The 16,921-nt window shown below is 38.0% G+C and overlaps 1 protein-coding gene across 1 annotated transcript; it reads left to right on the top strand.

Annotated features, from left to right (window-relative positions):
- Positions 1–14,358: 14,358 nt before the first annotated feature.
- LOC149221144 (uncharacterized) lies at positions 14,359–15,636 on the top strand. Its single transcript, XM_089387333.1, has 2 exons — positions 14,359–14,929; positions 15,263–15,636. The coding sequence occupies exons 1-2, from the start codon at positions 14,359–14,361 to the stop codon at positions 15,634–15,636; spliced, it is 945 nt and encodes a 314-aa protein (XP_089243459.1).
- Positions 15,637–16,921: the final 1,285 nt, after the last annotated feature.

The raw sequence follows: 16,921 nt of genomic DNA, 5'->3' as shown, positions 1-16,921 counted from the left end.
CAAACATAAAATCACCAAAATATTACTTAAAACTAATGCAATAATTAATAATTAAACATAAAAAATAAAAAATTATAACTATAACCCTATATTGAATGTAATCAAATCACTGAACTCTACTATTGAAAAGATCACATCGTTGATTAATTGTCCAAACTCCAAAAAAATCCTAATTCCCAAGAAAGAAGTTGGTTACATAAACTAATGGTTCCAAAAAAGAAGGCAGTGAGTTAGTTGAGTAAGTTATGGTTAAATGTGTATCGAGATTTATCTCTGACTATAGTCAATGATGAATCCGAGTTTGCAAGTCTGCTTTGACGTTTTGTCCCCACGATTCAGAGAAATAATTTAAGAATCCAATTTAATGGGTTGACCCTGTCATTTAACTCTCATCTAAATTGTTATTTAGGTAGTCTCTATAGGTAACTATTCGTTAATAAATGGTGAACTCAGGGCATCATGTCTTGCATTCCCACAATCAATTTTAATCAATCCATATTTTAATGGACATGATACCTTCATCTCTATTTCTGAAAAGTAAAGACTTCCTACGTAGGTGTGGTTTATTTCAACTATCATGTCCTTCTAGGGGGCAATGCATTATGTATGAAATCCAAAAATTTCATGGATTTTTAGCATGGACATGATAGGATGCATTTATGCCATAAATCTAGTCACACGGTTTGATTCTTCGACTACATTATGTTAATGTGTCTGGAGAGCTAGAAACCCACAATGTCACCCTCCAAAGAAAATTCCAAAAATTTATGTTTTCCATTCTAATAAAGACGGGAGAGGGAAATCCTATGTGGATTGGAAATCAATATGGACCCAAAATTGTTGAACATGATCAAATGAAAATCCAGAGGAGGAGTTGATACCAATAATGCCAAAGAAGGGCTCGTTGAAACCCCTGAAGCAAGAAATTTTGAGAGGAAAATCCTCTCAAAACAAAGAAAAAGCCCAATGAATACAATGGAATATAGAGAGTTACTTTTTGATCGAGCCATACCAAGGTCAACATGGGAGCATGAAGGAAAGAAGACTAACCAACTTGATTTTCTTGTTCATTGTTCATTCATTTGACTCTCTTCTGTTTATGGATTGCAATGAAAAAGGTGTTTATGGTTTTTCTTAATGGTATTCATAGATAGATCATTATCCTTTATGTTAAATTGGTATACCTACTAATGTTTAATGAAAATGGCTCTTGGAATCAATTAATGGTTGGAAAAAGTGGAGACCACTTGCTGACTTTCTCACTCTAAATCTCCCATGACAGAAACGAATGAAAGCCCATATATAAGAAGGATCGTTACTTAACATATAAATAAGAAGGCACGAAACACCATTGGGATCTATCTAAATGGCATAAGCTTTCAACATCAGATCTTCCTTTCCCTCCCTCTCCAAAGGGTGAGTTTCTTTATGTCCTCTTACATACTAGATTCAACCTAGATGAACCAGAATTTCCATTCAGCTCCTACCAGAAAATGGAATGGGTAATGACCCACTTGTAGGCACAAAATGTGATAATGGTTCTCCATTTTCCCTCAACCCTCTTCTTATACTGTATATTATACATCCTTACCCAATCTATTCTATATTATATATGAAACAATCACCAAATCCATTAGATAAAATAGGTCCTAACAAAGCCTTAAAGGAAGGAAAGCCAAAGGGAGTTAGGCTTACTTATTTTATCTAGTTGGCTTTATGATACCTTAATGATTTCCTTCCAGTAACTGGTAAGAAAAGAGATAAGTGAGTCTCCACGACGTAACTCTTGGTGAGTCTTTACCAAGGCTCTTCATAGTGGGAGGCCTTAAGTAATGACTCACTCCACTCGGCTACCAAATTTAGCTTTGTTGTTAGGAGTTCACTTTGTTCATCCAACCTTGCTAGTTCACTTCCCTCATCCCCCATGATCCCCGTAAGGTAACATCCCTCACATCCGGTTATTTAGGGAAATGGTAAGAGGTGGTAATAATCCCCAAGACTAAATGACCTTCCTAGGGCCTCGCCCCTGAGAGCCTCATGTTTAATGAGTCTCTTTCTATCCTTTGGTCGAGTACCTTTTAATGGTTGAATATAGCTTCAAATGATCATGGCTGCATAGGGAACAATGAAGGCTTAATCAATTATCAACAAAAACTCGCTCATGAGGTCTAGGAGGGAATTCCATTTGGTTGAGCAAGGTGAGCCTGATAAGAAGGCAATCCATACAACCTGCTAATCTAATGAGGAAAGGTCTAGGGTGTATTCTTACAGGCATGCAATATTATACAGGACTATGATGGGTGTGTTGGTGCATGTAGGTGGGTTTTTAGCTTCTATATTTGAAGCTGGTTTTGGTAACACAGGTGAGGACTCAACTTGAGGTCCTCTAACTAAAGCTAATTTTATCCTCTAATTTCACAACAAGGAAAATTACATGTTTATAACACAAAAAATATTTGATAATATCATATAAATAGATTTTGATTTATAGCATATCAAACATTTAAATAATTTTACTCATAGAAATTTGCATAAATAAAACAAAATATGGAAGAATACATGATCCATTGGCTTTCTTGAGGTGTTCCTGCTCGGGTTGGCCAACTAAATTTGCCACCCTACCAACTAGAAATGTCTATCTGACTTCCTAGCCCAGGGAACCTCCATAGGCTCCCTAGTCCTCTGAGCCCATGTCCGACAAAAAATACCATAGTGTGTCCAAAGAAAAAGGTCCAATACTCTCCAACCACAAACAAAATCAAGCTCACAACCAAAACCAATCTCCTCAGTTCTCCTTCCTTCCTTTCCCTCCAATTATTTCCTCCAATGCCAAAAATAAAGACCTAGGATCCCCCTTATCCTCTCATCCTCCTTCCTCATATGTCTGCCCCACTGATATGATTTAGAATATTAGAATGTTGTGCGAAGATCCTCCTCAAATTAGAAACAAAATGCTTTCATTGTGCTTAAGGATTCATGAATTTTTGCAAGTGAAATGATTGTTTTTTATGTTAATGTTATGAGCAATTTAACATATAAGAGACTGAATAACAACATAAACATATACAGAACATCATAAAAAATACATTACAACAAGAACATGATAAAGGAGTTCACCCCTCTTGGGCTACATCTCCTTGGTCCGGCTCCTAATGGCTTGGGCCTCTCTATTATGCTCAAAAGTGTAAAATTATGTGTTTACAATGCTAAAATGATTATGAAACCTGCTCTAATGAATCTAGAATACTCAAAAAATGGTACCCCAACCTATTTCTGCTCCTCATTTGATCAAACACTACATTAGTTATGACCTTTGCTAGTCTTTCCACAATTTTATCCTCCAAATCTGGCTAATTGCAAGTTAAATTCATTATTTGGAGTTAATTTTGGCAGTTCCATCGAAATTGGTGGTCCCACCAACTTCCCTACCTATCTCGTGGTTAAGGCCGAGTGGTCACGTGGAAGGTGGTTAGGTTCGACGGTTAAGACGACGGTTCTAGCAACTCCATTGCAAATCAAAATTGGCGAGAACGAGCGGTGTTATGGTCTGTGAACGCAGCGGTGCGATGTGTGATTGCGATACGACGGACCCGACAGAACTATTAACTGGAACCCATAATCTTATTGCATCTGGGATCCATCGCAATTTGCAATTAGCAGAGTCAGGGGGTAACAAATATACGAGACTTTACACTTTTGCGATGTGCGATTGTGATTATCGCATCACACCTTGGCTTGCTCTGGGGCTAATTCTTTAATTGTTGACCTGCCTACGATATATTAGTTAAGAAACAATATGTGGGTGTGGCGGTAAAGCTTGGTGTTATTGTGGGTGAGGACGCGAGTTTGACCCCAGCCTCCCCACATAAAATTTTATTCGACCTTTCAGAGGACACGTGGCAGCCTCTGGGTTTTCCATGTGTCACCCTCTCATTGGTCCACCTATATAACCTTCAACTAATAGCCTCCTACCAACTCATGCCTGTACGAACGTGCCACATGCCATTCAACCATTCACTGATGAGATTAGGGTGCCACCTCAACTGCACAGTCAACGCCAACTGGGCAACCTAGTTAGCAGTAAGGACTGCTCACTCGGCTCTCCCTATTTTCAAAAAAATTACCTTTTTTCCAGAGTGAACAGAACGTATTTATGAAGCTATATAGCGTCTGTTTCACACAAAATGAGTTGCGTCGGATTCAGGATGATGAGAACTACGCATCTGTTTAGGTTCCACACCATTCTGAAAACTTCGATTTTTGAACATAATTTTGAGCACCTGATCACTCCTCCCCACTCCAAGCCTTTTGGACCCCAAAAGGTCACTTTCAGTTGTCTAATAGGTGAGGGTACAGTTCCCTCACCTTTCCAATCTCGATCCATTTATCACTGACTTTGAACTTGTGATCTACACGATGCTTGCCGTGCCTTTCTTTGTACTTGCCTTTGCCCTTTTCAAGTTGATCTTGCACTGTTTGATGTACCATTTGGAGTCGTTCAATGAAATCTTTGGCTTTGTCCATGTTACTATCAGTAGCAACATCCTTCTTACCAAGATGATACAACACAATATGATGCAAATGGTAAACAAATTCCTCTACTTGATTCCTTTGACTCAAGCTTCAATATACATCTTGAAAGTATGTATCTTTTTTAACATAACTTTCATGTAGAACAACATGATTCTTGAGGAAAGTAGTTGTATAAACTATAGGCCTAGAAAGTACATCAAAAAACTTGTTGCTTATACCTTTTGACCAAGTGGAATAGTAGAAGAAAATCTATCCAACGGAAGTGCCTTTATTGCTGGAACTTAAACACTGCACCATTGAAAATTTTTGAATGAAATGAAATGGGCTTACCATATTGCATAAAGACTGCACCCATGGCATAGTCGCATACATCAACCTAAAACTCAAATGACTTTTTCAAGTTTAAAAGAATAAGTATAAAGGTTGAACTGATATGTTGTTTTAAAGCATCAAATGCCTCTTGTTGTTTGCCTCCCCACTGGAAGACCTTTTGCACAACTTCCAACAAATGAAAATGAGCTACAATAGAAGAAAAATTAACAAAATCTCTCCTCCAACATTGGGTTGCTCCCAAAAAACCTCTTATCCAAATGACTATATTGAGCCTGCCTGCATAAATTGTGAGCAGAGAAAAGGCGTCTGCGGCTTCACGAGGATGTATAATTCTTTCACCTGTGTCAGCAAGAATGGAGTCAATACCACCACAAGCTGTTACAACCAAGTGGACCACTAGAACTGAGCCCAAAGTGATAGATATGTAGCTTCCACAGATCCCACTCGCCGTTTTTATAATATCGCATTTGGAAGAACCAATTTCACAGCTCAAGTACATCAAAGAAGTTTTATCCAACATATACTTTGACATCTTCAGAAACAAATGTTCTTGACATATGACATCAAGTATTTTTTTCTCACACATGACATGTTCATAATGAAATTTTCTAAAAATGAAAATGTCATCCTAGTAGATTATCATGTCTATAAATGGCTTCAATACGTCTTGCTTCATATGCATGAAAGTAGTAGGATCATGGCAAAGACCAAACGACATAGCTAGCCATTCAAGCAAACCCTATTTTGTTTTGAGTGTTGTCTTCCAAATGTCTCCTTCAGCTATTCTAATTTGATGGTAGCCACTTCTTAATTCCATCTTGGTAAAATAGTTTTCATCTTTCAATTGATCAAGTAAATCATCTATTTTGGGCAGTGGGTAACAGTTCTTTACTTTAATTTTGTTCAATGCGTGAAAGTCCACACAAATGCGCCATGTTCCACCCTTCTTTGGCACCAAGACAATAGGTGAACCACACGGCAAGGAAGATGGTCTATTGATCCCTTTGTTCAACAACTCTTGACTTTGCTTCTTAATTTCTGCGCTTTCCATCACTGACATCATGTATATGCCAATCTTAGGAAGAGGAAAATCTTGTTGCAATTGTATCTCATGTTGGATTCCTCTCTTGGGAGGTAATACCTTTGGTTCTTGAAACATCTCGTCATATTTTTTAACTATGTCAACCAATTTAGATTTGAAATTTGAATCACAACCTTTAAAAGCTTCATTATCAACATCATCCTTTAGTTTGGTCATTAGAAGCACACAATTCTTGCTCGAATTCACTAGTCTTTTCATCTTCCCTGCATCTATAAGTGAAAGATTAATTTTCTTGCTATGAGCTATCACAATATATTCTACTCCATCTTTGAGTAAATGATATTTTTTTTCATGTCTATGGAAGATAACTTTTCTATCATAAAGGCACATGCTACCCATAACTATGCCACATATATCTAATGGCACAACATCAAGCTCCACTTCATCTATGAAATTTATAGTAATAGAGAATCTCAATTTACACTTTATAGTAACCTGCAATTGCACATTGTGACACACCCATCCAAGTGGATATGATTTATGATGTGGAACAATTTCCAATTTTAAACTTTTGACAATGTTTTTAGAGATAATATTGGCTTGAGAGCAACTATCGAAAAGTGTATCAATCTTGTTATGTTTTGAGATCACCCTTATGTGAAAAAGTTCTATTCTCCTCTTTTCGTTTGGAGTTTCATTTTGTGAGTTTGAAGAACTAGTTCTAGTGATGGATTCTTTTCCTTTTAACCCCATGGCCGTGATTTTGGTTTCATCACTTGAATCAAATCCCAAATCCTATTGAGTGGTTGTAGTTGTTTTTTGTTTTCCCTTGTTGTTGTTTTTCTTTGGTCTCATTTCAGGATGAAGCTTCCAACAATGAGCTTCATCGTGACCTTCTCTAGAACAATTTTATCATGTAATTTTCTCTTCTTATTTTTTTATAGATGCATTTTTCTTTGCCTTCCCTTTGAAAGCCTTGTCCTTTCCTTTACTCTTAAATGGCTTTTTACTACCTTCTTCTGGAGTGTTTTTCCCTCTTGCCTCAAGATGGGTGGCTTACACACACACTTCATCTAGATTATTGGGACTAAACATTAAGATAGTATGTCTAAGGTAACTATATAAACCCCCTATGTACTTCAGCAAGGTGTCCTGTGATTACAAATCTACACCTAACATCAAAGACCTTTTCTGAATTCTTGGGTGTAATATTGCACATTTTGACCTTTAAGTTTCTAAAGTTCTGCCAATTCATGATGGCTTTCTGCATATAAGATAGAGGGTATAATTTTCTTTTGATTGTAGCAATGGAATCATTCCAAGAAATTGAGATCTTATTATGTTTTTTAATCTCCTCTTGGGTATTTGATTCCCACCATACTAGTGTTGCACCCTCCATTCTCAAGGAAGCTAATTGAATCTTTATGCCATGCTCTTGAAGGTTTTAATTCCGCAATAAACCTCCAACCGACGAATCCAATTATCATTTTTATCTACATTCACTTCACCATTATACATGGGCAACTCAAACTTAACATCGAGTTTTAAAAAAGGTGATTTACTAGTTCCTTTTAAAGTATGATGATGAGCATGAGTAAAGGTTGTGTTAGTGGAAGAGGGTGAAGATGCTTGTGAAGAAGAAGATGAAGAATATGGTGGAGAGGGTGGAGGTTTGTCTCCATTTCCATTACCTCCTTTTGAAGAGATTTCTCCTTTGGGAGGTTTGGAACTTTCCCCTTGCAACTTGGTATTCCTCTATTTATAGACCTTTAGCATCTCTGTCATGTCAAAGAAAGCCTTCCAAAAGGTATTCTCATCTTCTGTCATGTTTATAGGTTCTCCTTCATGAGACATGATCTCTGGATTTTGAAATGCAACTTGAGGCTAAACTGGCGTTGGAGATTGTGGCAACCTTTCTCTCCTTCCCCTTTACCCAACTTCAGTCTTCCAACTAGCTTCCCTTCTCCTGTTTTGAGTTTTAACCTTGTAATCATGACATAAAATTACACATAGTTAAATCCTTCTTTCACAAAGTAAACCAAGTGCTTTGATACAAAAAATGATCTGATTTAGAATATTAGATTGTTGTGCTAAGATCCTCCTCAGATTAGAAACAAAATTCTTTCATTATGCTTAATGATTCATGAAGTTTTGCAAGTGAAATGATGAGTTTTTATGTTAATTTTATGAGCAATTTAACATAAATAAGAGTCTGAATAACAACATAAACATATACAGAACATCATCAAAAACACATTACAATAGGAACATGATAAAGGAGTTCACCCCTCCTGGGCTACGCCTCCTTGGTCCAACTTCCAATGGGTTGAGCCTCTCTATTATACTCAAAAGTGTAAAAAGATGTGTTTACAATGCTCAAATGCTTCTGAAACCTACTCCAATGAGTCCAGAATACTCAAAAAATGGTACCCGAGCCTCTTTTTGCTCCTCATTTGGTCAAAAATTTCCTTAGTTATGACTTCTACCAGTATTTCCACAATTTTCTCCTCCAAATCTGGCTAACTGCTAGTTAAATTCATTATCTAGAGTTAATTTTGGCAGTTCCGCCGAAATTGGTGGTCCTGCCAACTTCCCCACCTATCTTGCGGTTAAGGCCGAGTGGTCACATGCAAGGTGGTTAGGTCCGGCAGTTAAGGCGATGGTTCTGACACCTCCATCACAAATCGCAACTGGTGAGAACCGATGGTCTTATGGTCTGTGAATACGATAGGGTGATGTGCGATTGTGATACAATGGAATCGACAAAACTATTAACTGGAACCTATATTCTTATCACATCCGGAATCCACCACAATTCACAATCGGCATAGTAAGGGGGTAATAGATATATGAGACTCTACACTTTGCGATGTGTGATTGTGATTATCGCATCACACCTTGGCTTACTCTAGGGCCGATTCTTTAATCTCCGACCCACCTATGTTATGTTAGTTAAGAAACAATTTGCAGACATGGCGGTAAAGCTTGGTGTTGTTGTGGGTTAGGTCGCGGGTTTCACTCCGACCTCCCCACCTAAAATTTTATTTGACCTTTGATAGGGCACGCGGAGGCCTCCGGGTTTGCCTCGTGTCACCCTCTCATTGGTCCACCTATATAGCCTTCAAACAATAGTATCCTGCCAACTCATGCTTGTATGAACATGCCACATGGCACTCAACCATTCCTTGATGAGATTATGGTGCCACCTCAATTGCACAGTCAATGCCAACTGGGAAGCCTAGTTAGAAGTACAGACTGCTGACTAGGCTGCCCCTTTTTTTTCAAAAAATTTACTTGTTTGCCGAAGTGAACATAACGTGTTTCTGAAGCCATACGGTGTCTGTTTCACATGAAACGAGTTGCACCAGATTCATGATGATGAGAACTATGCATTTGTTCAGGTTCCACACCATTATGACAACTTTTAGTTTTGAGCATAATTTTGAGCCCCTGATCACCCACTCATCCACCTCATCCACCTACCATTATGGCCATTAATATTCCCTCATATTTTTAATTTAATGACCTTGAATTTCCCCAATATCTTATCCAAAAATAAATTCTAGAAGGCAACTTGTCAAAATTTAGGAAATGAAATATTAATATTTAATTTTGAAATAAATTTGAGTAGGCAATTTGTCAAACCTTGGGAAATGAAATATTAATATTTAATTCTGAATAACTTTGGAGAAACAACTTTTAAAACCTTAGGAAGTGAAATAATTATTAAATAATATATAATAATGAAATACTAATATTAATTCATATGAGTAAAATTACGTATTCACAAGAATATAATAATTTAATATTATAAGTATATACCAATATAACTTAATAATTATAAGTCGAGATTTTAAGGTTAATTAAACATTAATCAAGGTTAGTCATTTATTTAATCATCTAACATTTTAAGCTTTAGAATACTAGTGTATTCATGCAAAGTGTGGGTATATAGCTAGCATACACATACTTCATATGTATACTAATAATCCTTATTCGAATCAAGCATAAAAATCCAATCACTTAGCAGGAAGACTAATAAGATTACATGGAACAAGCATACTGTATATCTATCTATACACACACACACACACACACACACACAGTACACTTGTTCCATGTAATGTCCTACTGGATCTTATCATCACTTAGGAGGAAGACTAATAAGATAATATATTAGATCTTATTAGTCTTCCTCCTAAGTGATAATAAGATCGAGTAGGGCATTACATAGAACAAGCATACTATATATATATATATATATATATATATATATATATATATATATATATATATATATATATATATATATATATATATATATCAAATGAATGGTAGTTTTTTTACAATCAAAGCCCTGGCTTAAATTTCGCCTTGGGGGGCTTTTAACGAGGGGTCATGATATTTGATCATGCCCCTCTACATAATTAATATATTTACATAGTTATATTATTTTTATTATTTTTATACGTAACATTTCACTTGAATGGAATTATGTCCTTATTATGCTAGGCTCCCTCACTTATTATATATATAAGGGAGGATAGAGTTGTATATTTTTTCATCATTGTACTCTATTCATTCTATTACCTTGGAAAAGCCTTGTACAAATAAATACATTAGGGTGCATGAGAAAACCCTAGAATAAAAAAGGATATGTCTTCTATGTTTCATGGAGAGTTTTCTTTTTTGTGAATTTTAGGTTTGCTTGTGTGATTCTAGAGTTTATGATATGCATGTAGACCCAAGAGAAGAACATGGAGTTGGTGTTATTCATGATGATGATTATGAAGGATATTGTTGTACTACTAGATTTTATAACCTAGTAGAAGACATGGACATTGGATATAACACCATGAATGATTTTAAAACCTTATTCTTATACGATGTGAGGCTATGGAAATATCATGAATACAAGAAATTTATGGGTCTTGAGTATGTTGTGATGTCTTTGTTAAAAGACAAGTTGATTATTACATCTTTCATGACATTGCATGGAGGTGGTGTTGTTTATGTTAATGTAAGAGTTGAAGACCAAATATTTGAGTACACAAACCATATGATTGACAAGCATATGTGGAGACTAGGACTAGAGTTGTTTTTCCATGCACATGTGTGATGCAACATGTGTAGGGTTTGTAAACCCTAAGGAAGAAAACAATGGTAGTGTGAAGAGAATATGTGATAAAATCTTGTTGATGCCAAGGGAGGACTTGTTGGTGTTGATACTAGCTTCTTGTGGATCTTTAATGGTGGCTATGACTTTTCAAGATTTTACCTTTCTAGGGTTTGAAGAGGCGGATATTGTACCAATTTTCTAGTAAATTTGTTCACATGTATTTAATTTCTTCTATATATGTATAAAGTATCTTTCTATCCAAAATTGTGTGATTGCAAATTTCATTTTTCTTCTTGCATTTTCTTCGTGATTAATTAGTTTTCAATATTTATCATTCACATTGATTTGATATAACAAAGGTTGCAACTATTAAGTTATTTAGTATAGAACTCGAAGATAAAAATGTATTTCTATTAATAATGTAAATGATTGCAATAACATGATTTTTAGAATTGGTATACGCTTGAATAAGTGTGACCTAATATGATAAAACTTGTAATTTGTTTGGGGTCATTAACTACATGTATTTCTAGGGTTATGCTTAATTGACATGTCTTTGAAAGCTCATTCCAAACTCCTTCAACAATACAACATGTCAGAGCGCTTGTTTCAAAGATGCACATTCAACCTAGAAATCTAACACTTCAACATCAAATAAAAAAACACTTCACTTCAAACAATATGTACCATGAAATACACACACGCACACAAAATTGTCTCAAATGTGCATTTTTAGCATGTCACAATCTGCCCAATATACAAAATGACATCCAATGCCTAAAAATGAAAGTGTGGAATATGATGATGTAATGACTCCCATTTTACCCTTATATATATACATAACCATTTTCTAATGAAGATTATACCATCTTCTCCTATTTTTTTAAATATTACCTTCTAGAATTATTAGAGGGTTTTTAGGTAGCATTATAACGTTGTTTTTTTGTTTGTTGATGAATAGACATCTTATCACATTGTGCAATCTATATAATTCAAGAGAATAGCTTTTATGATCACTTAATGATAACATTCTAATCCTTTTAAAAAAAGGTCTATCCACCAAAATACAACCTTTCTTGTTTTGATAATGAAAGAATTAACCACACCCTACTACTCTGCCTGTTGCCCGCGCGACTGCAACCGATCGAGCCTCGGCCAAGGTCGCCTGAGCGAGCTTCAACATGGACCCTCCGGACCCTCCCGGTGGGGATCTGGACCTGAAAAGAGCTTTCTCCAACCTGGTAAAGTCCCTCCCTCCGCAAAGACCTAGACTAGCAGCAACAAAGTTTGTGAAAAAGCTTGATGTATTACAGGAAGTTCAACTGCCGCTTACCATCCCACGCATGGTAGCCATTTCCCTAGCAGAGAAAGGATTGATTGGGCAATTTACAGGATTGTGGCCATCACCCAGAACAGTGCAAAGGTGGGTCGAGCGAAACTGGTCGGACAAGATCCAGGGTAAAATATCCATCAGATTCTGTGGCAGAGGATATTTTACTTTCCATTTCGAAACCAAAGAGGAAAAAGATCTAATATTCAGAAATGGACCTTACTTTATGGACTCCAGGGGTCTCTACCTCAACAAATGGACCCCAGATTTTGATCCAGAACTTGATATACCGAATGATGTACTAGTCTGGGTTAGACTGCCGCACCTTCCCCTTCACTGCTGGGGGGATGGCTCGGTCAAAGCAATAGGAAATGCGGTTGGAAAATAAATAGATCGCAGTGAACCTAAAGACAACATGCAGGCATGTGCGCGGATCTGTGTTGAAGTCGATCTGGGCTGAGGACTGCCGGAAGCGATCAAATTGAAAGTTGATGATTGGTGCCATATTCAGCAACTGGATTACGAGCAGATACCCTTCAAATGCAAGGTATGCCATGAGTATGGACATTTTGCAAATAGATGCACTAAGATAGTTAATGTAGATTCTGATGAGCAGGATGGGCAATGGGAAACTGTAAAAAGGAATAAATCATCCCCTCCTCTTAAGTCTTTGGATCCTGATGCCCCTGGTCCTTCCCAGCAACATCCTTCCTCCCCTCCTCTGATTCCCGATCCTCCTCTCCCTCCAACTTCTAACCCCTTCGCGACCCTCTCTGAGGTAGAATCAGGGCCTGATATCCCTTCCACAGATCCCCCTCTTCAACTTTCCCCTCCTCTCATCATGCAGCCCTCTCCTCATCCCCCCTCTTCAAGGATTACCAGGAGCTCTTCAAAGGAACATGGAGCGCCTAGTGATGTCCCAAAAAAGCAAGGGCCTGGCAGGAAATCAGCCAAGCAGCAGAGGGATGAAAACACTCAGAAAGACATAGAACTGGGCACCCAAACTCCAATAGAGTCCTTCATTCTTGGACACTTGGAAAAAGAAAATAGTAACAAAGGCCATGAGAGGCGAGCACCTCTCCATGTAACCAGTAAATCATGATGAAAATACTATATTGGAATAGTAGGGGCTTAGGGCACCCCTCCGAGCTAGCTGCCCTCAAGGACTTAATTCACAGTGAAAACCCTGAAATTTTTCTGATTCAAGAAACAAAGCAAGATCAATCAGAAATGAGTAGAGTAATTAGCCAGCAAAAGCATTTTAATGGATGCGCAAGCGAAGCAAGAGGAGCCTCAGGCGGTATATTAACTATATGGGATAACAATAAATGGATCTGTGACTCCACCAGCGTTCACCAGAACTAGATTCGAACTAACTTAGAAAGCAAAACTGGAGGTTCAAAGGTAACAATTTATAATGTATATGCTCCTAATCAGTACAGAGAGAAAGAAATGTGTTGGAACACATTGGAAGCAAGTATAGAAGAATAACAGAATAACAATCTTATTATAGCAGGAGATTTAAATCTGGTGATGCATGCTAACGAAAAAAGAGGAGGAAATTTCAGTCCTGATCCACCCAGAAGTCGACTAGAGGCCATTATGCAGGAGCACGACCTTGTTGATATCAGACCCAAAAATCATAGGTACACCTGGAGCAATAGAAGGATTGGCGCCGGAAATATCATGGAACGTCTTGATAGGTTCCTTATAAGCATAGCATATCTGTCCACCTTCTCCACAGGCCACTCAATTATTCTCAATGTCTCTGCCTCCGACCATTACCCAATAACGCTTACTCTTCATAGTCACTGTCAGCTTGGGCCTATACCCTTCAAATACTGCGCCATTTTGAACCGTATCCCAGCTGCAAAAGATGTGGTGTGACAGACTTGGGTTCAACATGTAGAAGGTTCGCCAAGTTATATTTGGGAGACAAAATTGAAGAGAGTACGACATGCATTAAAAAATTGGGCAAAGAACAATTATCAAGAGACTGAGATGAATAAAAAGAAAATTAAGCAAGATCTAGAGGAAGTGCAGCAAAGAATCGAAGTGCTGGGGCTATCTCAGCAAGCTAAAGAACAAGAAACCAGATTATACTCACAGCTGAGTCAAACTATTAGAGATGAAGAGATAAAATGGAGACTGAAATCAAGGCAACTTTGGTTGCAGAAGGGAGACAGAAACACATCCTATTTTCACAAGCAAGCCACTGTTCGAAAAGCCAGAAATACAGTGAGCACGATAATGGATAATGAAGGGAACCGTTACAACACACAAGACTCTATAAAGGAAGTAGCTACCAAGAACTTTAATACTCTTCTAACTGAGGACAAAGACGAGGAGGATTACTCAAGCATGCTTCAGCATTTACCTAAAGGAGTCACACAAGAAATGAACAACAGTCTCAGAAAAGAAGTAGAAGAAGAAGAAATCCAAGCAGCAATCTGGAGTTTACACCCAGATAAAGCTCCAGGCCCTGATGGATTTCCCATCTCCTTTTATCGAGAATATTGGCAGATGATTAAAAAAGATCTCTTAAAGATGATTTGTTGGGTTCTAAAAAAAGGTAAAATGGGGGGATTTACCAACTCCACCTATCTGGCTTTAATCCAAAAAGAGAATCAACCTTCCACTTTTTCCAGATTTCGGCCAATCTCTTTATGCAACTCAACATATAAAATTATCTCAAAAATTCTAGCATCCAGGCTTAAACCTCATCTCCCATTCTTGATCTCTGAAAATCAAGGGGGCTTTCTCCCCAATAGGCACATCACTGACTCTATCCTTCTTGTGTAAGAGGCCATCCACTCGAGCTTAAGCAGAAAAGAGAAAGGGTTCGTTCTAAAGTTGGACCTTGCAAATGCTTTTGATAGGGTAAGACATTCCTACCTGTATGCAGTGCTTCATAAAATGGGGTTTGATCCCTCCTTCATCACAATGGTCAAGGCTTGTATAACGGAACCTTGCATCTCCCCTTTGGTTAATGGGAGACCGTGTGCAGCCTTTCAATCCTCTCGTGGCCTCAGACAAGGCTGCCCCCTATCCCCTTATTTGTTTATCCTTATGGCTGAATCACTCAGTCAAACCTTGGATTATAACCGGAGAATAGGTCTAATCACTGGCATCAAGATTGAGCAAGGAACCAAGAATATCAATCATTCTCAATTTGCAGATGACACTCTCCTAATAGGAGGAGCATCCATCACTATAGAAAGGCGCTTTAAGAAGATCTTGGACCAATTCATGGATTACTCAGGTGGGAAGGTCAACTAGATAAAAAGTTGTATATATGGTTGGAATACTCCAAACCATACTATCCACAGCATTGCAAGCATCTTTGGAGTCTCCTGCAAACTAGTCTGGAACCATTTCTCCTACTTAGGGATGCCAGTAAGTATGGGACCTCTGAAAGCTGATACCTGGAATGAAATCCTCGACAAAATAAAAAGAAAAGTGCAACAATGGGGCACCATGTGGTTGAACCTAGCAGGGCGACTAGTTCTTCTAAAATCAGGTATAGTTTCTCTTCCCATATATCGTTTTTCCTTATATCAAGCTCCAGCTGTTTTCCATCAGAAAATGGAAAGAGCCCTCAGGCATTTTCTTTGGCAAGGAGGGAAAACGGATAAGAAAAAATTCAATCTTGTAAGCTGGAAGAATATAATCCAATCTCAGGAAAAAGGAGGACTAGGCATCAGATCACCAAAATTGCTAAACTTAGCCCTTGGAGCTAAAATCGTATGGAGGATGATCACAGGGCCTACAGCGTGGTGGAAGAAGATCTTAGAGGCAAAATATCTGAGCTGCACAAGGCAGCGACTCCTGGAGACTAATATTCCCAACAGAGATAGTACAAAAATTTGGCAACTTTGCAAGAAGGCTATTACTTTTATGTCTCAGAATATCTCAAAGGTCCCAGGAGGGGGGAGCAGTATCAATTTATCCATAGACAGAATTCTAGGGCAGCATCCCATTGGAACAAAGATGGAGGTAATCCCTGCCATAAACTGGCTTAATGGCAAAGGAATATTGCACTTGGCTCAAATATCACAATGGGACAATCACTCTCAAGCATGGTCAGGATGGAAATTCCCGGATCATCCCAGGGAGTTAGACACCAGTTTCACAGACCTAAAGAAGCTCCTACACAGCAAAGCACCAGTCCAAGAAGGCATGCATGATGGATATCGTTGGGACCCAACTGGAACTCAATACACGGTTAAAGCTGGTCATGAATTTCTTTGTGACAACACCTTCCACCAGGAAATATGGAACCAATGGAAACTAGTATGGAGAGCAGAAGCACCTCCCAAAGTTAAGCTTTTCATTTGGCTGCTCTTGAAAGGAAAAACACTAACAGCTGAAAATTTAAAGAAAAGAGGCATAATGGGGCCTCCAGGTGCCCAAACTGCTGTAGATCAGAGGAAACAATGTAGCACCTGTTTATAGAAGGTCTGGTGGCCGACCAATGTTGGAAGAAGATGGCCTCAATAGGGGAAGCACCCTGGGAGCCTCAGGCAACCATTGCAGAAACGATTCACAAATGGAGGAAGAATTG

The sequence above is a fragment of the Pinus tabuliformis genome, chromosome Q (genome assembly GCF_031772625.1).
Source record: "Pinus tabuliformis cultivar Carrire ecotype Pingquan chromosome Q, CPIR1, whole genome shotgun sequence".
NCBI lineage: Eukaryota > Viridiplantae > Streptophyta > Pinopsida > Pinales > Pinaceae > Pinus > Pinus tabuliformis.
The sequence above is the reverse complement of the archived record's forward strand: the minus strand, read 5'-3'. Positions and strand labels throughout refer to the sequence as shown.

What these genes read in the sequence shown, in the direction of transcription:
- LOC149221144 (XM_089387333.1), top strand. Translation starts at nt 14,359, where the DNA reads ATGAATAAAAAGAAAATTAAGCAAGATCTAGAGGAAGTGCAGCAAAGA. An exon ending in TTGTTGGGTTCTAAAAAAAG is followed by an intron (nt 14,930 to 15,262) that starts GTAAAATGGGGG and finishes ACCTGTATGCAG; the next exon opens with TGCTTCATAAAATGGGGTTT.